This window comes from Agelaius tricolor, unplaced genomic scaffold (genome assembly GCF_023055355.1).
Source record: "Agelaius tricolor isolate 1412-34295 unplaced genomic scaffold, bAgeTri1.0.p SCAF_9, whole genome shotgun sequence".
In the NCBI taxonomy this organism is placed as follows: Eukaryota; Metazoa; Chordata; class Aves; order Passeriformes; family Icteridae; genus Agelaius; species Agelaius tricolor.
In genome coordinates, this window is record NW_027269269.1 from 15,394,468 (window position 1) to 15,421,167 (window position 26,700).

Below are 26,700 nucleotides of genomic sequence, written 5' to 3' on the forward strand. Positions count from 1 at the left end.
AACAGGGGCTTTGGTGAATGGAGCAATGACACAGAATAAATAGAATACATGGAATAAATATCCAGAATAATACCTGATGGATTTCATCAGTATCACTTGAATTGTATGTTCACCAAAACTAAATTTGATACAGGACTGAGCTGCGAAAATGTAGGGTACAAATATGTCAACTAGAAGTTCAATCCTAATAGGAAAAAGCTGTCAAGCAATGTAATTTTTTGTGTATTAACAATGGCACGGAACAACTGTGACACGCCACTGATTGCTACAAGTACCCAGACACCATGGTGATAACTGCAGTGCAAAATCACCAGACAGCAAACAAGACTGCTGGAACTAATAGGAATATGGTTTCATTCAGAGCCCAGTGCAGAGCTCTATCTGTAATGGAATTGCTTTTCAATACTTCTTTGAAATAATGCTGATTATTACTCATGCATTTTTATATTAATATGTTCCATTTATTTAACTGAAGATAGACACTTTCAATTTCATTTGCCCTCATCTGCCCATTTCTAAGTTGGCCCTCTTGGCCCAACCTATTCTGTTTGGTGACTCAAGCACAGATAAAGTAATAAATGGATGCTTGATTCCAGATCTGAAGCACAACTGTACATTTGACTAAAATAGAAACTCTTTTTCTACTTGATTGCTATCATCAGGATCCAAAGAAATTAAGGAAAGTATCATATTGGATAAATTCTGGAAGTACTAATTCACTTCCCTAAAAAAACCTGACTGACTGAGCATGTTATTAGAGCAGTTGTTTCACCTATGAGACTTGCATATCTCCTAGGCTGGACACAATCAGGCAGAATCATCTTGTGAATTCAGCTAGAACTGCTTCCTGAAAAATGATAACACGGTGCCAGCAAATCTTCACAGACACTTGTACTTGCTGAATTAATCTGGCAAAGACTTTAATGTAATAACTACCGAAGAGAAAAACCACCTTGAGTTCCAATCAGAAGGTAATATTCCTCTCACAAATTCCTTGAGAACTTCAGATAGTCATCTGGGGCACTGATCATGGACCGATCAAGGATCTTGTCCTTTTATTCTGGACCCCAAATCAATCAGTGCCTACTTCTGCCCACTGAAACTAGCTTAACTTCTAGAAAGCTACATATATGACAGCAAAATTTGAATGAGATGCATCCCACCTTAAATGTCTTGTATTTTGCTGAATTTCCTGCTGATGCTTTTATTTAGAAAGCTGTCATTTTCTCTAATAAGTAGTTGTTATCCAGGCCTAATTGCCCTGAAGGTACAAGGATGCTGTCATCCAAAAGTAATAACAGGAGCTCTACACATCCTGCAGGAAGCATTTATCCTTGTCTAATTCTAATCTGACTGTTTGAAGCAATGTCAGCTCTTCTTGGCATTTCTGGTCTCTCTTAACCTATCTTTTGCACTACCTATTTCCAGGAAGAGATTAGAAAAGAACATAAAATGATCACTAATGAGGATAAAATGAATAACTAAGTGTTGATTACTGTGTTGTTATTATATGCACACTTAAAGAGTGCTCTGTGACAAAAATACAGCCATTTCCTTGGGACAGAATTGCCACCTTGACCTTCATTCCAGATGACTGCTAATGATAGCCGGGAAACTTGCTACCTACAGCAGCCTCACCCTGTTAAATGAGTGGCTCCAGAGCTCTCCTCTTTTGCCATGTGCCTTGCAGGCAGCTGTTTCACTTACCCTCTGGCTGGTATTGTGCTATGATGGTTACCGTCTGCCCCGCTCCTTTGAGCGCAGCCGCAGCCTGCTCGTGGGTAGCACCGCGGAGATCAATGCCGTTCACCTGCGCAGGGAACCGAGACAACAGCAGCTATGAGCAGCTTGACATTACACAGGGACACAGAAGGGGGGTTCTAAATATCCAATGGATGTAAAGGTCAGATGGATGCCCAGGTGCAGAAGCAGAGTACAAAATCAAAAAGGCTGAGAGAAAACTTCCTATGACCAGCAAAGAGGACACACACCAGTACCACTCACCCCATAGTTTGACTGTGCTTATCCATGTGTATTCTCTGACCGCTATTTTTGGATGTTTCCTGCTCTACTGAGTTTACATTTCTGGTTATCTCTTCATCAAGCAATATCATTTCATATGTGTAGTTCAAAAGATAAATCTTCAGTGATGCTTCAAGGTCACTGAAGAATACTGCAAACAAAGAAGCTGCTCCTTCAGTCAACCTCTGCAGGCCCAGTCAGTAGCATCAGGAAACCCAGAGATACATAGAGCATGTCTAACAAAAGCTGCTGGCTGCAGAACTTTTAGAGCAAAACCCCCATCTATTGTTTTCTGTTCATGCAATCCCTCTGACTATTTCCTGGAAATGTCCTGTATCTTGCACACAGCAGCAATGGAGTTGCTATCAGTCACAGCTTCCTCAACTCTGGCTGTCCAACATCCACACAGCTTTCCATATGGTTTCTTTTTCTCAACCATTTTTGGCTGCACAAGAAATAGAAGAGGAACAGAGTAGAATGAAGTATGAAATCCATCCCTAAAACTCAGGGGCACTTTCACAACTCTCTGGATTTCTTTTTGTGATACATAATTTGTCAGCAGCATCCTAAAGAAGAGACAGAATTCACATACAGATTTATTAACTGATCCAGTAACTTGAATCCTGCTTTCCAGTGGGAGCATTACTGTCTGGCTGTATTGAAGTATGTGAGATTTCTTTTATTTACATATTATGTTTGCATTTATGTGTTTGTTTATCTTATGTATTTATCTGCCTTTCCTCTAACTTCTACAGGTTTCCACTTGATAATATTTTAGTGAAGAACAGGAAAATTTTGATATGCAACAACCTCAGCAGGACAGAAATCCAATTCTGATTATTGAGGAAAAGAAAAAGAAAGGAAATAAAGGGCAGGGAGAGGAATGAGAATCATGCCATATGAAGCAAATATGCCGAAACACTACACCCAAATCCTCAGCTAGAGCAAATATTTGTGTTTATGTTTACCAAGTACTATTGCAGGATGGCTAAGGATATATTAAAAAGTAAAGTTTTTAAAATTTAAACAACTTTTTAAGGATTACAAACATAAATTTGATTCCATAGAACTTAATAAGTAACAGCTATTAAGTCTGCTATGAACATATTTATTTGGCTCAATAACATTTAGAAACTGGCCCATCTTAACTTGCTGTCTTTGATCAAATTTTAGAGATTATGCTGTTTTGAGAACACAAGTATTATTTACCATGGAATCACAGAGTCATAGAATAGTTTTGGTTGGAAGGGAACTTTAAAGCACCTCTGCAATGAACAGGGACATCTTCAACTAGACCGTGTGGCTCAGAGTCCTGTCCATCCTGACCTCGAACGTTTCTAGGGATGGAGCTCCCACCACCTCTCTGGGTAATCTGTGCCAGTGTCTCACCACTGGTATCAAAAAATTTCTTCCTTAGTTGCATGACAAAATTTAGTCCTTACCAGTATGTAAACAACATTTAGATTATTACTATTAGAAAAACTAATTTGTGATAGCATTTATATAAATCCCAGGAGATACTACAGCTTCTGATCCAGAAGACTGCATGATGCTGTAGAACTGATGACTGTACACAGAAATTATGAGCATGGGGCAAATACAACATGATAAGCTCCATAATTTAATACAGGAGTCCTCAGTTATCCCATCTCCCTGGGATGTTATAATGGCTGGTAGAAGATTTCAAAAAAATGAGCCAAAGGTTCAAAAGCTTTCATGAAAGTTGTGCGCTGAAACCTCTGGGAAACACTCACTGAAATTCAGTCTAGGAATATACGACCTTATAGAGCAGTAATTGAGTGCATTCTAAAAGAACAAAAGGAGAGAAGCAGAACTTTCAGTGCCATAAAAATCTACCATATTTTAATCTGCAACAGTGAAAATACATAAAGAGGAAGATGATGTCAACTAGGACTTTGCAACACCTGTGGAGAATACCAGCTTCCTGTAAGGAGCACAAATTAAGGTATTGCTGTGGAAAAAGAGGTGCTGTTACCTACCTTTCCTGAGTCCTGGTGTTATGACACTTGATGCTGCATTGCATTGAGCACAGATGTGCCAGCAGTACAATTACTCAATAACTAAGCACAAAACTGAGTTTTATGAAGTGTGAGCAGAATTCCTAAATTTAAGAACAGTGCCTGTATCATGGCATAAAGGAAACATCAGCCTTGATTCTGTGTCTGAAGAAGACAACTCTGAAGCCAAGTAACCTTCGCTTTAAGAGAGAGCTTTGTTTTTATCTGTGTGCTTTTCCCTTTCCTAACTGAAGTCCTTGATAGAGAGAGAGTCCCACAAAAGCACAGGATGATCTGAAGAAAAGCTTAAAGGAATACTCCTGAATTCCTGAGTTCCTGAGCTGGGGAGATGGATATGGATTATGTCACCTGGTCAGCATGAGAAGGTCCCAAGGAAAAAGAAAAATAATTTTGTTCAGACTGGAGCTCAAAGACTATGACAGGACACAAGACTTTCTTAAGCAATATAGGAAAACATTGCAGTGGTCTGTGAAATCATGTTAATAGTACAGAAGATTTAAACATCACTAAAAAATCCCAATAATCTCTCTATAGATAAAAGGAGAGAATGTATGAAAGAATAAGGAAATCACATGCTTATTCTCCTCCTCTGAGAGACAATAGTTCTATGCTTGTGTGAATTAATAAGGACAATCCTAATAACACATAAACACTGGGAATATATGACAGGAATTTCACTTAAGTTGTTTTACAAATATTTTTCACTTCTCCACAGAAAAACAAGAAGCCAGCTGAAATGAACATTTCAGCTGAAATGGCAGCTGACTACTTTTTGCCCTTTGTCCCTTTGGTCTAGAAGAAATGATTGCCTAAGGTGCAAACACAACACATTGCAGTGAATGAATTTTCCTGAAATTAATTTCACTTTTATGTTGGATATAGCTTGTGACAGACACTTGAGGAAGACTTAGAAGCCTGAGTGGCTGAAATCAAAAGAGCAAGGAAAAGAAATGTCAGAGAGAAAATAACACATAAATTCTATCTTCTGCAATTTTTATCAAGATCATAATCAAGCTAGGCAAACCAGATTAAGCAACATTTAAGAGAGAAATGCCCTGACCACATTTAGGTTGCCAAAACAGTAATCTCCCTCTTGGAGACACACAGCTGCAGAAAAAAAAAATCAAATAACCATTGCTAAATAGGGAGGGAGAGTTCTGTTTGCATGTTATTTTATTCACCAACAGAAGTGACAGAATCTCACTGTAGGATAATAGGTATTACATTTAGAAATTAATTATTACCTAGTCTGACTTTGTAAAGAAAAAGAAGAGTAGATGCTAACTTGATTTCTGGGTATCATTTCCCCCTATTTAAAAGCAAATATAATCAGCTCTCAAACCTTCTAGTTGAAAGCCAGCATATTCATGTAGCAACATTAAATCTTTATGAAAGGCACCATTAGTTTACATATTTTAATCAAATTTTTACCATCAGACCAAAATGAACAAGAATTTGGACTGAATAAAATAAATAACCCTCTCTCTTGTCTCTTCCTCCAAAGCAATCTTAATTTAATGTCTCATAAAAATTGTGTGCAGTAACATTTTTCCCTGATATGATTTCATTGCAAATTGTTAAATCTGATTGAAACTACCACTTTTAATTAATTTAACATAATTTATGTGAAGAACAATCATTAAAAAAAAATTAAAAATCAGAAAAAGGTGCAAATGTGCACAGGAAAGTGTAATAAATATCAAAGGATCAAAGGTGTTTTTATTATTTATTTTTCTTCTATAATAAATGGGCTTGCTTCCTTTAGAATGTATTATACAATAAGTAAAGTAGCTGTTCTGAGCTTGACTGCACAGCCCTGATGTCCTGGCCCAGAATGAACTTGACTGCACAATTTCTGATGCCTAACTCTAAAATGAATTTGACATAATGGAAATAAGAAGAGCCTGCAGCTTCTACTGAAGTCTGTCTCTTCTGTGTTTCGAGCTGGCAAAAAGCAGTTCGAAAGCTTACAAACAAAGAGGAGTGCTGCAACAGAAGATTAGAGTTGAAAACTCTAGAGTCAAAACTAAATTGAAACGGAGAAAAAGATGCAACAATAGCTCACAGTAATTACTGGGCCTTTGCTTTTGTTGACTCTAAAGCATGATCTTAATTTAATACTGAATCATAATTGAAATGAAAGATCAGATTTACTTTTGGCATAGACTGAGCTCTTCTAAAATTGGAAGAGTTATATTCCCTCTAAAATATTTGAGTGGCCCATATTAATAGAAATTTGATTGTATTCTGAACAGACTTGTTGCAGTTTGGTTGGCTCCTAGAAACTGAACATGATTTTTATGTAGGTTATTCAAATAGAATATAATCTGGTTTATTTTGCCATTTCTTTCTTTAGGCCACCTTATTTTGTGTTCATACTGTAGTTAAATGAATACTTGGAACCAAATACCTTGTTGGATTGTAAAAGAAAGGAAAAACATATAATTTTCCTGAGGAGGAAACATAAAGGGTTCCTTTCCTTTACTTCTTTAAGTTGTCACTGACATAGTGCACGCTTTTATACACTAAATTAAAAGGTGAAGGAAAGGCATTCTTTTGCCACAAAACAAACAATAGAGCAGAGTTTTCAAATTCTGTCTAAATTCTTCTATTTGTTGAAATCATAAAATAAGAGCTTTTGGTGCCTGAAAAAGCAAACAGAAGTCTGAATAATGACAACTGTTTACAGCCAGAATTCACATTGTTTGCATTAAGAGAAGACACAAAACCCTCTATTTTCTCCTTTAATTCTGCACATGATCAAGTATTGTCAAGCACATCATCAAGAGATGAGAGGAAAGCTGGGCCATGCTCTCCAGCAGTCCTGTTTAGTCACTGGGAATGTAAGACAAGGAACATTGGGAAAAACCCATTAGGGATGATCTGCCGTGAACATGTCTGAGGAAAACCTTCCTCACAAGCAGGTGGAATAACCACTCTACACAATGGCCCCTAAACCTCTTGGCAACCGATACAATCCACCAAAAAGCACAATTCTAAGAAACCAGGACATGCTGCCAAAGTACAGCCTTTCAGCACCTTTTTGTAAGGCAAAGAAGCTGCACATCCAGCCTGAGGCCAAGGCTCTGCTGGAAGAGCTGGGGAAGTAAAAGGGGCTCAGCACCATGGACACTCTGGGACATGGCTGGGGGGTGGCACCTAGCAGGGCAAATGTTGGTATGGGACAGCCTTTGCCTTCTTACTGAAGAGAAGGAAGGGAAGGAAGAGAAGGAAGGAAGGGAAGGAAGTGGTGGAAGGAAGGAAAAGAGAGAAAAAGAGAGAGAGGAAAGAGAGAAAGAAAAAGAGAGAAAGAAAAAGTGAAAGAAAGCAAGAAGAAAGGAAGGAAGGAAGGAAGGAAAGAAAAAGAAAGAAAGAAAGAAAGAAAGAAAGAAAGAAAAAGAAAGAAAGAAAGAAAGAAAGAAAGAAAGAAAGAAAGAAAGAAAGAAAGAAAGAAAGAAAGAAAGAAAGAAAGAAAGAAAGAAAAAGAAAGAGAGGGAGAGAAGTCTTCACTCTCCAGCTTTTGTTGTATTTTCAGGCTAGATTTATTGCTTTTCTCCCACTTTCTCAATTCTGATCTGTTCTGAGCCTACACTTTCTATTGTTTAGTTAGAGCAGCACAGAGAAGCACAGTGGTTTTCTCATCCTGAACTCTGCTGAAAACACAGGATCATGTCCCATCTGCTCCTCTCCATGCCCAGCATGCTCCTTCTCTGTTTTTATGGGCCAGCAATTTCAGTGACCTTTTCAGTTTTCCTTGTCTGGCTACCTTAGAATTACAATTTCTGCCTCTGGTAAGCTGGTCTTTATGCTCTGAGGAGCTGGGCATTCTAGAGGCAAATTCTTCTCTCTTTGGAAAACAAGAACCACTGTGGGGATATGAGTTGTATCATGCCTTTTTCCGCCAGGAACTTTAATGAGGCAGCTAAGCCAAAAGAAAGGAATATCAAAACATATTTGGAGCAGGAAAAAAAAATTGTGTTCTTGAAGAGGTGTCTTGTACACACTGCCTTTTACAGTAGGAACCAACAAGATTTATGACTCACCAGACCACATGAATCATTCCAAACAGCACCTGTTAAGCCTAGAACCATAGGCAAAGACTTATGTTTTAATCCAAAATGTACAGAAATTTCAATACAAGATCTGCTTCCCATGTGATTGTAGCTTTTATGAATGATGCCAGATTTGCAAACTTTGAGACTGAGATAATTTCACTGAGTGACATCTTAAGAGCCATTTCCCCTCAATTCATCAGAATTCCTCAAAACTAGTTTAAAGAATAAAACTAGTTTAAGAAGTAAATGACACCTTGTGAAAAGGATGCATGGACTTACAGGAGCCTTAATGGACATGAGAATTAATTTATTCAGATCAATAAATAGCTACCAGCTTGTTCAAGTACCCACCTGAACAGGAGGTGATTCAGCAACTGCATGGTGATCAATGGAATTTTGTCATATTACTAAATGGTAAAGTCAAGATGTACTTTTTGCATATTGAGCCAACTGGTATTACCTGTGAAAAATACCTGTTGGAGTACTATACTAGCTAATAACACAAGCCAGTGTCTATCAGCTCATTTAAAAATAAATATAACTAATATTTTTCATCCATTTTATACATGAAACATCCATCAAATACAATTGTTAGTAAGAGTATTCATTATTGTTAAAATGGAGAGCTCATAATTAGCTATTAAATTCAAATCTAGTTGCTACTTTTTAATTTTTTCTCCTTCTGTGTGGTCGCTCAAAACCCCTTATGTTCCTACCACCACCTAATTTCATGGATCTCACTACAGTGTCATCTTTTTGAGCATTCCTTCTCCTTTGCAGTTCCTGCTCTCTTTCTACTCTGAATTGGTAAAATATCAAACTGTCCCTCCTCCCTCCTACAGCTTTTATTCACACACGACTGTTACTTCCATTCACTTTCCTGCCTTTCTGAAATATCCCTCTTTCTCTCTAATTCTGTTTTCAGCATTTGTATTTTCTTGTCTCCTGCTCTCATCCTTAGTCATTTAGACATGCCCCTTTTAGTAGCATTTATTCCATATACCTTGGTGCCCATATACATCTAAAGAGGTATTTTTCCTTATTCAGTAACTGTTTCCTAAATTAACTCTCACATTTGCAAGCACAAGTGAATGGATATAACTAAGCTGGCATTTTTCAGTTTTACTCATAATGTCACAGGGGTTTTGCTTCACATTTGAATTTCAAAGGATAGTATAAGCAGAAATAATGATTGAAACTCTCTTGCTTCTGAAATGAGGTAAAGGTTCTCATTTTAACAAGTTCCTTATACCGCAAAGATGATAAGAACTTAATTTCAGCTGAAGCCAACAAGAAATAGATACTCGGGAACTGAAATAAAAAGGCAAAACAATTTTAGAGGCTGCCTAGAGACAGAAGCAACCCTGAGCACTGAGTAAGAGATTAATTCAAAAATTGAAATCCTTGTCTTGAGGTGTTTGATCAATCCTTGCTTGATAGGTGTTTTCTCATTTCCATATCCAGAGAATGGCTCTGAGGCTGTGAGAGGTGAGATGGCCATTGGCTTGTGCCATGGCTAATCCATACTGAACTCAACCCAGTGACCACGAGGCAACGTGTCAATGGCTGAAGGGTAGACTGTCTTACTGGAATGAGGTAAGTAAATGTTCAGTGCTCATGTTTCATATTAAAACTACCTGAATCACAACATTCATAATTTATTTGCGGTTCTACAGATGAAGATTATGACACAGACACTTTGAATAGACAAAGCTCCATACTCTCATATAAACCATGTTTTTTATAACCAGTGGAAAGGAAATAGCTCTTGTATTCTCTGAGTGATTTTCTTTTTGTTCCCATTTTGATGGCTTGCTTGTTCAGATTCAGGGTATATCTAACTTGTTTTTTCAAAAAGATCTCAAAAATCTCCTCGCACAAACTGTTGCAGATATCCCTTCAATACCCTATTTAATGGATGGCCAATTTCTATTACTTTGCAGCTTGTGTCATAGGATAATTCTTTTAATCACTCTCAAACTGACTGAGCAGAATGATTCCTGAAGACTAGTTAGTGTGAGCACAAGGCAAAAGTCCAGCCTGGGGCAAAGCTCTGTATGAATAAAGCTCAGGGATTTTAGCCATTGTGTCCAGCAGTAGCAGCTTGGCTTTTACTTTTGCACTGTTAGCCTGGCAGTGCAGCAACACTGAGGGGTGAAAACCTTATTACAAATCTTCAGTGTATCAGATCTGATATAATTCTGCTTGACAGTGTTACACCAAAATTTGCCAAGTCAGAATGTTTGAACTCAATGTGCACTCCTCCTTAAACTATAAGGAGCTGAAGAGCAAGCAGTCTGGCATTAGACCATTTTTTCTCACTGAGGCAATAGTAAAATGAAGATTTTAGAGGCAACTGATGATTTAATCACAACAGAAATATAGAGCCTCTGGTCTAGGCCAATTTACTAGCTGTATATGACACAGAACTGACAGGTCTGATAGCTAACACCCTTGGGGAAAAAAAAAGATATACCTTATTCAAGAGAATTGTTGGTATAATTTATTAGCTTCTGATCATGTGCTTGAAATGTGAGAGTTAAGTTAGGAAACAGTTACTGCATCAAGACAATTCCACTGTACATTACAGATTGCAGGAAGATGTGGGTGAAGAGTTGTGGTGGGGAGAGAGAAATCCAGCTGGAAGACAAATTCCTAGATTAATGAGATGAAATTATGCAGCAGTATATGCAGCATTCCAGAATATGCTGCTGGTAACTTTTTTCCCTGGAATCTCTATTAAGGTTGTATTTTTGAGTAATCTATTTTATTTTGAAGTCACAAAGTGGGAAGTCTCTGAGCTTTTCTGGCAATACAACCACTTGCTCTGATTACAAAATAAATGCCTCATATTTTGAGGCTGGGTATGTCTAAGTTCCACTTCCAGCCATCAGATTAGATATATTTACCCACAACACTGAAAAACAGTTTGCTACCAGCTCACCTCCCCAAGATTCACTATTTCCAGATGGAAGTGTTAACATGGACATGGTTCATACTACATTAAAATGAATTTTTACTATCAAGGGGGATGCTAGGATTTTTCTGCCATGAGTTCTAAACTTCACAGTCTCATGGAAAAAGAGACTTTGTTCCAGTGTTTGCACCCAGCTTCTCTTCACCGGGTTCCAGTTGCCTTCTGTACCTTTAAATCTCTCTTCTTGTACAGGGAAGTTGCACGGGTGTCTCAGTTTTGTGAAATGTTTTTGGCTCATCATGATGACAGTGAGTACTGAACATATGTCTGCATGCATTGTGAGGGGTGAAACTGAGTTTATCTGGAAAACACAGAGCACTGTGCACCCAGATGATCCCATATAGACATAAACCCACATCCCCAAATCCCAGAATTCCCAGAATTGTCAGCAATATCTGAACTTATATTAAACAGCTGTTTTGCCCTGGATATTTCCATTAGATCTCACCCTGACAACATCTTTGCTTTTTTCTGCTTTTCTCTATGTTTTTGGGAGGCTTATGACATGCTACTCTATGAAGATGTTGATAGGTAGATTACAGGGGCTGCAAGTTTGCAGTAAAATGACGTTTATGACTTCTTCTCTGTGACTAATGCTCTTTCAGGAGGAAAACGATATTTCACAATTTATTCTTGAAAAATTCATCAGGGTTAGTACTCCTTCTTCTGCTGTTTTCTAAGTATCTGCAAATAGATTGACTGTTTCTCCCAGAAGTTTTCCCTGGAAATTGGGCAACATATACTCCCAAATATTCCTTCAGTGAATGAATAAAATTATGAATGGCCTGAAGTGAATGGTTCCTGAAGTATATGAGAATCAACTTCATCTGTTTACAACATCTAACTCATCTAAGCTCTAATTTGATTTTGCCTAAGCCTAAGTCCGCTTCAAAGACTTTTCTGTTTCTTCATAACTGCCCTAATTGGATAATTGTGGATCCATCTTTTTTTAAAGACAGAACAACAAAAAAATCACTAAAGGTTTGAGTTCTCACTTTTAAACAATCTTTTTTCCAACTCTTTGGGAAATTAATTTCTTGCTTCGTTTTCTATTTTTATGAAACATACATAACATTTTCTTGATGCCTTTTCTAATTTTTGAAAGTACAGCTCATTTTACATTTTGCCCTTCTGAATTTCCCCCTAGATTTTACCTAACATTTATAAATTTTTAAGACTTGGGCTGTTATTACCACAGTGACTAATTCAACTTCCACTTTTTCAATGTTGATTACTTGAGTTTCACAGCAAACTAGTTTTGAAGTTCATGTTACTTCCTCATTCCTTTTCAGCACAAAATCATAAAAATTGCCTCTACACTATATGATTACTCAAGAGCGAGTTGTCTTTCTCCTTAGAAATATTTAGTGGATTAATCTGTGTCATTCTCCCATTTTTTGGCTATTCTTCCTTATTAGTGAGAATAAAACCTAGAATTATCTGACTTATACTTATTTTTCTATATTCTCCACCAAAACCAGATTAATGAATGTTTGGTCAGTTTGGATAGGATTTATTTCAGTAAAGGGAAGTTATGCTAAATTCTCTATAATATGTGAAAAGAAATAGAAATTTTTACACCAAAATGGTCATCTGACCAGGCAAAATGTGTGCTTTAGGGCAAGGTAAGTTATGGCTACACCTTTCTGTTTGCTACCGAGGGGGCCTGAAGGGTTATATACTCTGTGCTTCCCAACATGAGCAAAGCCTGAATTCAGATTAATCCACTAAATATTTCTAGGGAGCTTAATCTACTTGTCCTTCTAGTTGGTGTGATCCCATTAACATATGACAATGCCCGTGCTCTCAGCTCCTTTCCAGAGGTTTTCTTTTTACAGATCTGTCACATACATCACCTACAATCAAGTATTGGCCCTTTGGATATATTTAGCAACACATTCTTGCTCGATTTTCAATCACATTCTACTTTAAAAGAGTCCAGTCAGGTGCACTGATTTACCCATTTAAATCACTGCTCTGATTATATACAATATGTAAATCAATGCTCTGATTGTACACCAAGCAGTGCTCTATACATTACTACAAAGCAGGTTTACACAGTTAACATACTGACTAAGTAGGATTAATGTTAAAAACATTATAGAAGTCCATAGACAATTGCAGCTAAAGGCCACAGAAACTGATGGACTGTCCCATGCCTGAGGACAGTCATGCAGCACTCACACCACCACGGGGAAGAAGGCATCCTAAGGATATGGTCAGTGCCTCTGCAAACAATTCCTGCAGGGCAAAGGGAATATCTGTTACAGTCCTGACACTATTACACAAAAGGAACAAACTGGTGATCAAAGAAGAAAATATACCAGGCTCTATAGAGATGTTTCAAACATTTTCTGGGACAGCTGTGTTTTGGAAAAAAGAAAATCTCAGAAGGAAAACCAAATGGTATTTGCCATTTATCATAGTTTTGTAACTAGGTAACAAAATGCACTATTTGCCCTGAGCAGTTTTTCTACTTTTACCAGGAACAAAATAACCATTTTAAATTAGAAAGCTGAAAGCTTCTCTGTACCAAAGGAAGGGAAGTCAGTCTGAAGGTCAAATATAACTGCAGCAAATATAGGCCATAAATATTTGCTGTAAGCAAGCACAGAGCTCTTACATTCTATCCTGCTCTATATGGACATTTTTGGAGTAGAAATTGAAGAAGGCTCTGTTTTTTCAAATGCATATTGTATTTTTGGCTACAGGTGTGAGTGAGAAGGTGGGTAGGAGTTGTGTGGGAGGAACCAAGTACAAAGAAATGTTGAAACTGTTCATAAAGAATAGCAAATATTTCACCAAAAAAACAACAGCAGGATGATGCACAGACACAAGACGAAATCTGATTAAGATAAGATCCCTCTGCAAGGAAGAACCTTGTATAAAACACCAGAGACAATACTGAAGTGAGATGCTCAAATACTGGTGTTGCAAACTAGGCTTATACAGTGCCACATACCAGTGACAGAAAACCCCAGAGTATCTGCACCAGCCCCTTCCCAACCCGTAGTTGTTTAATTCTCAGAAAGCAGCATGGGAAAAAAATAGTGTCTTTCCCCATATAGGAGTACATCCTGATACTACACCAGATCAGCAGGAAAATCACACAGAATGCTTTGGTTAACTTCATTCACCTGATTCAAGTTAGATGAGAGGGGAAATGGAAGTATTACCAGAGTACTGTCTCTTTGCAATGAAGCCTGCTCTTTTTCTACTCTTTCCTGCTGCTGTTGAGCAATCACCCTTCAGAAAAGTAGTTTTATTCCCTTAAAGTAACCTGTGGATGCATTGCCTGGGAGCAGTCATCTTGCTCCAGAGCAAGCAGTCTACTTTTCCCCTTGATTCTACTTTCAGGCTCCAAGTCATGCTGCATCCAGCCATTGTGAACATAAAGCATTTCTACAGGAGAATGAAATAAAGCTGATACTGCCTTTATGGTTCGGGATTTTATGTTACTTTTATTTGTGACTAAGGAAGCATGATAGCTGAAAAAGCAAATATATATATCAAAAGGGCAAATTGTCATGAAATATGAGATGCAGTTTAAGACACCTAAATACAGATATGAATGCATGTGGTGTTTAAGCTTAGAAGACAATACAGGTACTATAGCTTAGGGAGAAATTCAGCCTGCTCTATACAGCTCACAGTTGGCCACCTGAATGTCCTCTCACTTCCTTTGGCATTAATGGCAACCAGACACCCAGCAAACATGAAGATGTCTATTTGTATCTTAATCTGAGGTTTAACCTTGCACAAAGACATAAAATCCAGTAACTTCCAAAGTTAAGATTCAAATGCAAATACTTGCTGTTAACTCCTTATGCCTATTAATTCACAGTAATTCTCCCATTTGTACACAACCTGATGCAGCCTTACAGAAAACAATGAAACTGTTTGAAAATAAATGTAATCATAGGAATTCAAGGAGCAATATGCACTATTTCTGTGAAACTGTAAATCTGAATTTTGCTGCTGAACTTGCATGTGTAAACTAATTCTCTCTGGTTTAGGTCCTGTACCTATTGAAAGAGCTGCCCACTTGGCACTGAAAATGCTTTGAAGCATTCAGGCTAGAACACCTAAAAGAAAGACTTATGTTTTATCAAGATTTTAATTTGAGATTGTAATCCAAAAAAAAAACCAATGATGTGGCAATTTTTCTTTGAAAAGGACTGTATTGCTTCTCCTGCCTCCCCAGGACTTTCCCCTAAAAATTGCAATGTATTCACTATGTACATACTTCCAAAAATTATAGGACTTTGTATCAGGGTGTATGCACAATGGGTGGCCATTTTATGCATGTGGCTCAGGGAAAAAAAATAAAATTTCTAATGCAGGTGGTTTTGACTAACCAGCACTGCTTCCCCACTGCTGTTTTAATAGGAAAAATATCCCTTAGCTCAGGGAGTGGAACTTAAAACTGCAAGAATAGCATCAAGGAACATTACATTTTATTTTTATTGAAGACTGCATTCTCCTAACAGATGGAGAACTTGGGGTCAGAACTGAGTTCAAGCAGCCTCTAAACCTGGCCCAGACTTCTAAAATGATTTTAAACAAATAATTTAACACACTGGCACCTCATTTCTGCTGCTCTACAATGGAAATGATTTTTCCATGGATATTCTGAACTGTTTCCTTTGGCATGTAAGTATCTGAGATGAAAATTAATCTGAGTGCGCACATGTAGTAAATCAAGCATTAATGTGTATTAGAATTCAAAAAGCTACTTGATAATAGTTATCATATACTTAGTTTGAGGAAAATACTACAGGGGAGGATATTTTCTAGTACAGTGATGAACTTACATTGGTGATGTGTGTGTTACTTCATTTTAAAGACATTCAGAAATGAGAAAAAAAAAATTAGTTGGGTGGTGACTCTAAGGAGTATAATGAATTATACTCAATAGTTTCAGCCGAAGGCAGACCGCTGCCATTACTGATCCTGGGCCGCCACCTGGTGGCATTTGGGAAACATAAATTCAAATGTCACTCGTCTATGCGGCCAAGCTGCAGCACCGTCCTTCCCAGTGCTCCCGGAGGGCTGTAGGGTTGGATCCCTCCCTCTCACATCCCCACAGTCGGGCAGAAGGAGGGGCAGAGGTTATGGGATTTGTCCAAGCCTTGTAGGCTGACTCTGGGATGGTGTACACACACTCAGTGTGTCTCTCCAAGGCAATACCTGTAAAGGCAAAGCCTTGCTGGGTCTCATTAGTGGATTTGCAGTCTATTTTAGGTATTTTTGTAGGTACATTCCCAAAGGTGAGAATACACAGCTCTCAACCAGTCAACATCGCCATATTCACAGCACAGGCATGAATTTGGAGAGAGCCGGTGATCCTCACTGTCCAGCTGGGAGACTGAGGCTTAGGAAAATGAAGCACCCTGCCTAGGGTCACACAGGTCACACAGCTAATTTGATTAAATTGAATGAATTGAATCACAGAACCTTCTGGGTTGGAAATGGTCACCTTTAAAGGTCACCAAGTCCAACTCCCCTGCAATGGGCAGGGACAACAATGAAAGGAGTAGCATTCTGAAAGATAATAAATATTAGAGGGATTGGCCAAAAAGCAGGTCACACCACTTTGTAAAGGTGGTAAAATATCACAATAGAAGAACTCTTGTGGCTTCACTGTAATTCTGCAATACCTACCTCATAAGAAATTAAATTCAGATCTCTAAATCACTTACTATGCTTCCTGTCTGTAAGAAATTTAACCAAGCTTCATCTGATTAGAAATAGCAGCTTTGAGGAGACTATTTGTTCTTGCTAATCAGATTTGCCATGTTTTGAGAAACAAATGGGAAAAGTATTTGTGTAGGGAAATAAGTGTTTCTGAGAGATGAGACAAGAAAGAACAAACATAGAGAAACAGACATTTTTTCTGCAGTCCTTATAAAACTAAGGTGTCTGGGACCCTTCACTAGAAAATGGTACAAGAATAATGAGCCCTGTGCATGAAACTGTTTTTTTTCTGAATATGGCAAAATGGATCCATAATAGTTATTTGTGATTAAATAAATAACAAGGGCCTGACTGGGAGATTGCCTGGGGATATGCATGCAGTCTAATTTAGTAATAATTTCCATCCCTCTCTGCTCAATGAACAAATAAACAACTCTTGCATGACAAGTAAATGCTGATGCAACACTGGTAACATTAATTAGAACCTTATGGAAAATGCCACTACAAAACAGAAAAAATAGATTTAAAAATTTTACTGTGGCTGTAACATACAGTTGTAAATATATCCTGCTTAAAAATAAAAGAAAATGGACTTTTAAATTTGTATTTGAACTTCTGGATTTCAGAATACAATGTACTGTGAAAGGCTTTGATCTCATTAGTCTCTGTTAGTCAGCCCTATTTTGCTGCATCTAACGAAAGAAAAATAAATTGCATAATTTTCCTGAAGAAACTTCTGCTTCTATTCTTTGGGTTTCTTGTCTGTGCTCTTCCTGACACAGGCCTTTTACTTCCTTATCTCTTCATAAGGATAACTTTATGAGACTCTACTTGGATTTTCTTGCAATTCCCTTGAAACTTTCTACTTGGACAGCTCTTTAAGGCACTGTTGGGAGGAAAGGGTTAAAAGCAGTGCAAAGGAGGATGTGAGATTCCAAGAGACCTTGCAGGTGGGAATGCTGAGGCCTGGAGAGTATCAGTGTGGGAATATACCCCTTAGATTATGCTCACTGCTGTCTGTCCTCTGTCTGTTTTGAGAAACTGAATTTCTGTTTAGAGATAACGCAGGTGTCTGAGGGACATGGAGGCACTCTCAGGGACCTGCCTGAGCTCCCTGCTTTGGGAGAGGGAAGGTCAGAGCTCAGAGATGATAAAAAGCACAGAGATCACAGCATGGTGGCAAGCCCCACGTGTGTGGGCCCTCAATAAATAGGTGCAAAGAACAGCCCTGCCACCCCTGAGGGCGGGCTGAGCCTGACGGTTCCTGCCTTCCCACTCCTGTGTCTGCCCAGGGGTTGCTTTGGGATCCTCTGGTTAGTGAGAGAATGAAATAAATTTACTCTTTGCATTTCAGATGTAGTCTTGTGGTGTTCTACCTGCCTGCCTGTGTGGGCTCCCAAACACCCTTTACTTGCTCTTGCTCATTTTTTCTTGCAGCACTTTTAAGGAACAGGTCTAGATAAAATACACTGTTGTGATCCTCACGATGTCAGGTTACTGCCTCCCTTTGGTGATAACTTAACCAGATTTTCTATATATAGCAAAACACCTCCAGCCACCTCTTTACAACTTTTTACAAAACTTTGACAGGTGTAAGGCAAATTCATAGAATTTATTATTCATAAAATTTACTTTTCATAGAATAGGCCAAAACAATCCTTAGCAATGTAGGAAAACCATATCCAGCTTTCTTATGAATTTAAACATTGACCTGGAAAGTGTTGCATGACTGCATTACAAACCATCCAGGCTGAAGCCATCTTCCATCCTCAATTCCTGAATTACAGCCAGGGATGCAGGATTCACAGGGAAAGAAGGCACAACAGTGGGAAGGAGTGTGATACCACAGCCTAGTGCATCCACCATTTATCTGGGATAAATAATTCCTGTATTTCAGCTCTTTGCCTTAAGGCTATTGTTGTGCTTCATACGAAACAGTCACATCTGCATCAATTTGGGATAGTTTCTTTTTTTTTTTTTTTCTCCTGTAAGGAATGTGAATAATGTCAATGGATATTTAACTAGATTTTCAAGGCTTTCATTATTATTCAAATTTCTTTATATTCAGATTATTTCAGTTCAATTACTTGACAGAGCCTAAAACACAAATGTTCTGGTTTTAAAATGTGTGATATCAATATATTCATGAATGAAAAATTAAAAATATGTTTTTGAGTCTAAGTATGCAAAATATAACCTCAGGCTAAAAAGCATTTAATCCAATAAAACTTGAAAAGAATTTCAGAGGGATCATCAAATTCATCAGAGGCAGAGAGATAATGTACATAACCTAATTCACCTCCTTGTTGAAGTGAGCTATTTGCTAAGCACTTGAGTGCACACTAGATGGCAGCCTGAGCATAGATGATTTCATCCTACTGCTTGTTCTCCTCCAAGAAAAGGTGAAATTGAGAAATATCCTTCGACTCAGGTGTGTGTGTTTTGGGAAAAATGGAACTGGATGATGGGCCAAAATATGGGATGCTTAGGTCTGCAATGTTCTTAGGTCCTTCCCGAGGTGTCACTGTAGTGTAGGTAGCATTAAGTAGAGAAAAGTCTCATTCCCAGCTAAATGCAAGCAACAGCAGTAACAAATGCTCTAAAACTCAAAGGCAAAATAACCAAAATATTCAGGAATAAGCTCTTTGCAGCTCAGATTTCCCAACATGGAAACGAGAAAAATGTCTTTGTGTGCCCATTGCAGTATGGCCAAAGAACAAGATGAAGAAGCTGGTGAGGAGAGCCCAAGAGAGCACTTACAGACAAGATTTGATCTCCTCGCTGCAGCTCTCCGCTGAGATCCGCTGGCCCACCTGCGAGGATGAAAGACACGAAAATGCCTTCCCCGTCTTCACCTCCCACAATGTTGAAACCAAGTCCTGTGGAGCCCTTGTGCAGGATGATTTTGCGAGGCTCTCTGTACAGAAACAAAATCATAATGTTTAGGCACTCTTACTGCATGTGCATTTTTCGTAGCATCTTAAGCATACTACATTTTGCCTAAGACACAATGGCCTGCTATTGTCTAATAACAGATGTAACAGATGACAAAGCTGTTAACTGGTGAACAGATAAGGTAGGAATCAACCAGCATTAATTTTTTTCCCTCGTGGTTGAATTGAAACATCCCTATTAATTTCACCCCATTGGAGTCATCTTCACTATGTTAAGTGACAAATTTATTAAAAGGAAAAAGCACTGAATGTATGTAATAATCTAATTTATAGCAATGTTATATATCCAGATATTCAATCTTTATATAGTACCTTTTAATTTTAAATTCTAGTCTTGCTTTTGCAACAAATGAACAAAGAAAAAACTTACAACTCCAAGAAAAGCAATGGCAGTTGTGATCCTGACAGATTTGGAGCAAATAACATTTACATGATCAAGCTAATTCAGCTCCAGAATCTCATTACAAACTTTGGTTTGACACTATCAGGATCTTGCAATTTTAAGTCACGTTGCAGCTTTATCACTGAACCAGCCCAAGGGGTACCTGCTTTTGCCATGCTCTTTAAAAACTATTAATTGTGATAGAAATCAATAAATAATAACAGGTATATCTCACACAGCTCTTTTCATCTGTAAATTGAAAATATGACCCAGAGGATGTAAACATAACATGCAATTTACTGATGGGAATACTTATTTCCAGAAATAGATAACTTTCCTAAGCAATCAAGGTAGCATCCTTGAGAGAGGGTCCCAAATATTTTTGTTCCCAGTCTCTACATACGAGGCCTCAGAGCTGGCTCTCCCTTGGATACACAAGCACACACAACCACATATACATACACACACTCCATGTTTATTGGTACTTACCCCATTTCAAATCCCACTAAAATTTAATTTTCAGAAAAAGTGTAAATGGTGTTCAATTATGATGTATAAATTTTAAGCCCAGCCCTGCAAGTCTCCCAAACATACATATAGGTATCTGTGACTCCTCCCAGAGAAATAAGATAATAAGATGCTCTACTCATTCTTTAAGTTTACAAAAAAAAAAAGCTGCCAGCAACAAAATCACACATTCTACAGAATGCTTCTTGTATAAAAGATTCAGTATTTCCTCCATATTATAGCACAGTTCTGCATCACACAAATGGATCTTTCATTTCCATTATGTTTTTAAAGAAGAGAGAAAAAAGGAAGAGAAGTGATTAAATTGAGCAATGCCTTATTTGATACAAGTTTAATCTTATGGACACATGGAGACTTTATCTTGACATGATACTTCTGAAATCACAGGCAGTTGTTAATCTTTACCCAGTGCTAAAATTCAAGTGGTATCCCCAGCTTGATTATGATGTTAAAGTAACATCTCAGCTTTCTGAAACAGAAGTTTCATATATTTGAAAGAGAAGACTAAAGCAACGTATTAGTCCTACTCCATATGGTCCTTCATCCCTTGACATTCATAATGTTGTAAAGTCAGAAAACAGTTAAAAATACAGCTGTGAGAAAAGATATATTGTATTGAATTTGTGAATTTTTGAAGTATTTTTAAGAATCAGAAAATAAAGGTAGAGTGGTTTTTTTTTTTTTTGCATCACTGCTGTTGATTTTCCTTGTAGCAACTCCTTTAACACCTTGCTAAATATGTGCAGAGTAGACATAATGCAATCCAGAATCTAAGGAGTCTAAACAGGTTTTTAATTAGAAGTGTGGCCTGGGGGTTGGAGCAGAACTGGGACAGAGAGCTGAAAGCATGATTTCTCTTCTCTGCTTAGCCCATGCACTGCTGAGTGTTCTTGGCAACTCATTTGTTCTCCCAGCTTCGGTTTCCTCATCCACAAAATGATACAGTGACACTTGTCATCTTCAAGCCCTACTCATCAGAAATACTTTGCAAGAGTTGAGCAGCTGCCATTTATTATTTACCAGAATATTAAGGAAAAAGAGGCAGCAAAGTCAAACCAGTATCTTTGCATGCTCTGCTGGTGAGAAATCAGAAGAGATCTTGTTCAAAATAAAAATGAGTATTTTCACAAATGACAGGCAGCTTGGATCAAATTAGTTGAAAGCCAGGGCCATGGACAAAACTAGGTCAATACAACTGGGTATCTAATGAATAGTAAGCTGTGCAGCTCAACAAAATGTTGGCCCAGTTATTAATCCCTGTCTCTGATCAAGTCAGCAGATTTATGCCTAAAGTGCTGTCAGTGCTGTTTTATAATTTTGGCCTTTTGACAGCAAAATTCACATTCTGCTCTTGGATGATTATGTTCAGAGGAAGTTCAGACAATAAGGGAAAAATGTCAGAAGCTGTGATTAGAATGCAATGGGTTTCTGCCCCTGCTCTTTTACCTAATCAGATCATTTTGATCATGACTCAGATTTGGCTGAATAGAGGCTGACCATCCTTAGCATGTCTTTGTATTTCTTTCATATCTGAGTACCCTGCAGAATCTGAAATGTGGACTCAAGAACACCTAAGTGCTGTTGTCATTATAAAAATAACCTTTAGCCCCTACTGTACTACAAAAGCTATAGGAAGTAGAATGTACATGCCAATTCACCTTAATATATTAAATATGTTTTAAAAATATGCATTTGCATAGTGTACTTAGAATGACAATGAAGAAAAGGGCTAATGATGGTTAAAAAGTTGATATAAAATTTATGAAGTAGGACAAATATTTATTAAGGAAACCAACTACAATACCAGCCACTGCCCAAGTGATCTTTTAAAAGTGATGCAGCAGTTAGTTACCTGCCAATGCTTTATCAACACTCACTGAAATGTCTAAGCTGAAGATGAGGGTGTTACATATTTTATCACCTGGTATAAAAGTTACAGTCAACCCGTAATGATATTTAAGGAAGTCTAAGAACAGCTGTTCCAATTTTTCTTGAATGTGGGAAACAACAATAGGAAAAATTTCTTTGCCTCTGTGAAAAATTGTTATTAATGTAGTTCCAGTACACATGAGAGAACTCAAGACAAAATGCAGATAAATGCTGTAAAGGAGGTGATGGAATCAAGCACTTAAAGATGACATGATGATGGGAGAGTTGAGAACTGGAAGAAAAGTAACTCAAATGTGAATGATGCTTGCTTGTAGTTAAAGCACTCAGAATGTCTAGCTGCCTGCAGAAAACAGCAACTAAGGCAGAACTCATTTTAAGATGGGGTGGTTGGGCACTGAGCAGGCTCCCCAGGGCAGTGGTCACAGCCCCAAGCCTGACAGAGTTCAGTAAGCATTTGGACAATGATCTCAGGCACATGGTTGACTCTTGGGGATGCCCTCTGCAGGGTCAGGAGTTGGACTCAGTGATTCTTGCGGGTCCCTTCCCACTCAGCTTGTTCTGTGAAGATGTTTGATTTGGATACAATAGATGGCACTCTATAGCTACCCTGGAAAAGGGAGCCGTCTGACATCCAATGTTTGTGAAATTCATGTTTCAGCCTCCAGCTTTAACTATTTATCCCATTTACAATTTCTTCTGTGATAAATACAGCTGAAGGTAACTTTGTAGGTGCTAACAAAGCATACTAGCATGTTAATTTGGTGTGTGCATGTTTTATACCCTCCTGCAGCTCTGTACCACATACAAACAGAGCAGAACAGCAGGGGAAATCAAGCAGAAATTACAAAGGAGTGTGAGATGAAAACATTCCTGGATTGACAGAAGGCAGCAGAAGGGAGGGAAAAAAAAGAGAAGGGAAAAAAGGAAAGAAAAGAGGAAAGAAGAGAGAAATCAGAATAAAGGGAAGCAGTGCCTCTGTAAAGGAGATCGGGAAAGGAAATAAAAAGGTAGGGAAAGAAGAAAGGAAGATTTACATTAATAGATCCAGGAGTAAAGAGCAAATAAAATGCTGCAATCCACACAAATTTACAGGCTGAGAAATCAATGGCACAATCAATTTGGATGGACTTGGTTACTTGCTTTGGGGAATGCCTCAGATCAGATTCTGTAAATCACATTATAAACTGCATATGCCTGATGTAACAGCAAAGATTACTAAATTAATATTTGAAAACAATAAGTAGGAACAAAATGTCAACACTTAAGAAAATGCCTTCTGTCATAAAAATGCAGTGACCAAAAATAAATCATAGTGCAGCATTTCTCTCCTTAGCAGGTTTGTTTGGTTTATGCATGTTTAAATTGATCACTATCTTAAAAACAGCAAGTGCTTTTTATTTACTACATTTGTACTGAATATTTGGTTTGATCAGTTTATCAGTTTACTTTTAACAAACAGAAAATGACAAGAGAAAAAAATGTGACTGTTACTATCATTCTTCTACAGACTGGAATCCATAGTAATTATAGATCTAATTTAAGAGATTAAAACTGGACTGATAAATGATGGGGTAGTGCTTTCTAAAAACAAGTAATTCTTATAATAATTAACTGAAAGAAAATCCATTATTAAATTGATTTTTTTTTGCTGCTGGCAACATTAAAGAAAAGAGTCAGTTTTAGTATTCATCTCAATTGACACAGCTCTGTCTTTCTGTTTCTTTTGTACCATCAATAAAATTGGAGAGCTGACATGTTTTGTGGGTTTTGAAATACCTACAGAAATTTTAAGCAACTGGGTGCTTTCAAACATCAGACCCTAGGGATTTCTTCGGTTTTATAGAATCAATGAGGTGTCTCAAATCTGCAGAGGCTTAGAAATATGGCTTTGATCTTGATTTGGCTGCAGTTTTTTTGTTGTGATGGCTTTTTAATTTTTTTTTCTTTTTGTGGTTATTGTTGGTTTTTTGCCTTTCCTCCTTCCCCCAAACTGCCATTTTCTTCACAAAGAATGTTGAAAGCATGCATAAAGTCTTTGTTGCTTTGGTGTTATAGTAATACGGATCACAGAAAGCCCAGAAGAATATTTCTCTTACTGTTTGCATTAGGGTAGCATCAATATACAAGTCAGGGCCCACAACCTTTATATTCTTATATAGTGCAAGAGAACCCATCCCAGCTATTTGAATGAGCAAACAGCAGGAGGTGAAGTTGAAGTTGTAAGAAGTTGTATTATTTGGGTAAAGTCACATTAGCAAATCAAGGAGAAGAGCACACAGGGGATAGGACAACAGGAAATGGCTTTAAACTGAAACAGGGTGGATTTAGATTAAATACTAAGAGGAATATATCTACTGTGAGGCTGGTGAGGCACTGGCACAGGTTGCTCAGAGAAGCTGTGGATACCCAGCCCCTGCAAGTGTTCAGGGCCAGGTTGAATGGGCAATTGAGCAACCTGGTCCAGTGGAAGATGGGGTGGGGTTTGAACCAGATGATCTTTACAGTCCCTTCCAACCCAAGCCATTCTGTGATTCTCTGAAAGAACCCACACCAAATCTAAGGCAGCAAGGCCCCTTCTCCTAAGCAGTATAAATATGTTTGGCTTCAAACAATCCACAGTGTGAGCACTGAGTTACATTAGATTCATTTGGCAAATCAAGCCATTTCCTTTTCACAACAGTAATTCCGGTTTTCCTCTCATGCTTCAAAAGATTCTGATAAATATCTGTGTATTTATTTCTGGCAAGCAAAGGACATTCATACTGGAAGAACCTAAAAAAAGGTGTTTCAAATTGTTCATTCTTCACAGCATTGAACATAAGAAGATTGGAGGGACAGAGTATGTGCCACTGTGTGATGGTTTAAAATCTGATTACTCAAACAAGGGATGATATGAAATTCTAAGTGGTTGAAGGCCTGAAATATTCACACACACCTTTGTAAAAGGCTTTGAGTTTTGGTGGAACCAAGCTTTCTTTGTATAGATTTTATTTCCTACTTCTACAACTCTTGTTTCACACAAATGAAAAATCTGTGAATTTGATGTGAAACAGCTCCACCCTTTGCTTTTCCTCCCTGGCCCTCCCTCTCATTTGCCTTTAGTGCAGTGACCAAAGCACCAGGACCTGGCAGTGGTGGGGAGCAACAGACCTTCCTTTCTCAGTTCCCAGTTCTTCATCACCTCGTGGCACCTGCACACACCAGTGTTACACCTGACCCTGTGAGGTTTCATCCCTGACAGTGACTTTAATCAGTGTCATCCTACTTTTAATTATTATTGAAAATAACAAAAAATAAGGAAGCCTTCCTCTTATCAACTGCTTTCATATTGACCATCACAGTCCAGAGAGGTAACTTTGCCTGCATAAACTGAAGCAATGTTTTGGCCTTCAAATCGATTAGTGACTTATTTCATTTGACCAAATATTGGTATACTAACAACTAAGCACTCAGCCTTTAGTAAGATGTACATTCATCAGATTACAGAGTAAAATATCACTTTGCCTGTGATATTTCGGGTAGCTAAAGTTACCCTATCTGCTTGAAAAAAGTATTTTGTTGATTTGACGATGGATTCCTTGAATTTCTTGTTCATTGAACAAGTAAACGCAATGATTTATTCTAGCTTTAATAATGACTACAATTTTAATGCATTTATTCTGCAAACATCATGCCCAAATTGTCACTAACTTTTATGTATACTTAATACAAGGAAACCTACTGGGGGCCAGGCTTCAACCTGACTGATGCATGTGTGATTGCACTGGGTTATATTATGCAACAGATTTTGTTCTGTAGGAAGACCTCTGGACTCTAGCAATCTTTCAGTTTATCTTTTGTAGAGAAATTAAAGCCTGCACACCAGGACAAGTTTTCTGCTTGCAGATAGCAAGATGGAATTGGCATACAGGAATAATCTTTTTGATTTTAAAAACTGGACTGCATTTTTACCATGACACCTGACATTTACTTCAAATGCACAGTAGTCTGCCTCCTGGGTTTGAGAAATCTCATGGATTTTTAGAGAGATAATGTAGGACAGCCAATATAGCTGTCCTTTAGCTCTAAAAGGGATATGATTATTCCTGTCTGATAGTTCATTTATCCTTTGTCTCACATAATCACTTATCTCTCTTCCCTGTTCCAGGAGGTATAC

At 37.9% G+C, this 26,700-nt stretch overlaps 1 protein-coding gene across 29 annotated transcripts in view; it reads right to left on the reverse strand.

Annotated features, from left to right (window-relative positions):
- DLG2 (discs large MAGUK scaffold protein 2) overlaps positions 1-26,700 on the reverse strand; it is a 982,781-nt gene that overhangs the window by 193,222 nt on the left and 762,859 nt on the right. For all 29 annotated transcript variants that reach the window (XM_071432840.1, XM_071432845.1, XM_071432843.1 and 26 more), the window contains 2 exons: positions 19,551-19,707; positions 1,708-1,810 (listed from right to left, as the gene is read on the reverse strand). In XM_071432840.1, the coding sequence (XP_071288941.1) occupies positions 1,708-1,810; positions 19,551-19,707 (260 nt within the window). The remainder of the gene's footprint in view (positions 1-1,707; positions 1,811-19,550; positions 19,708-26,700) is intronic.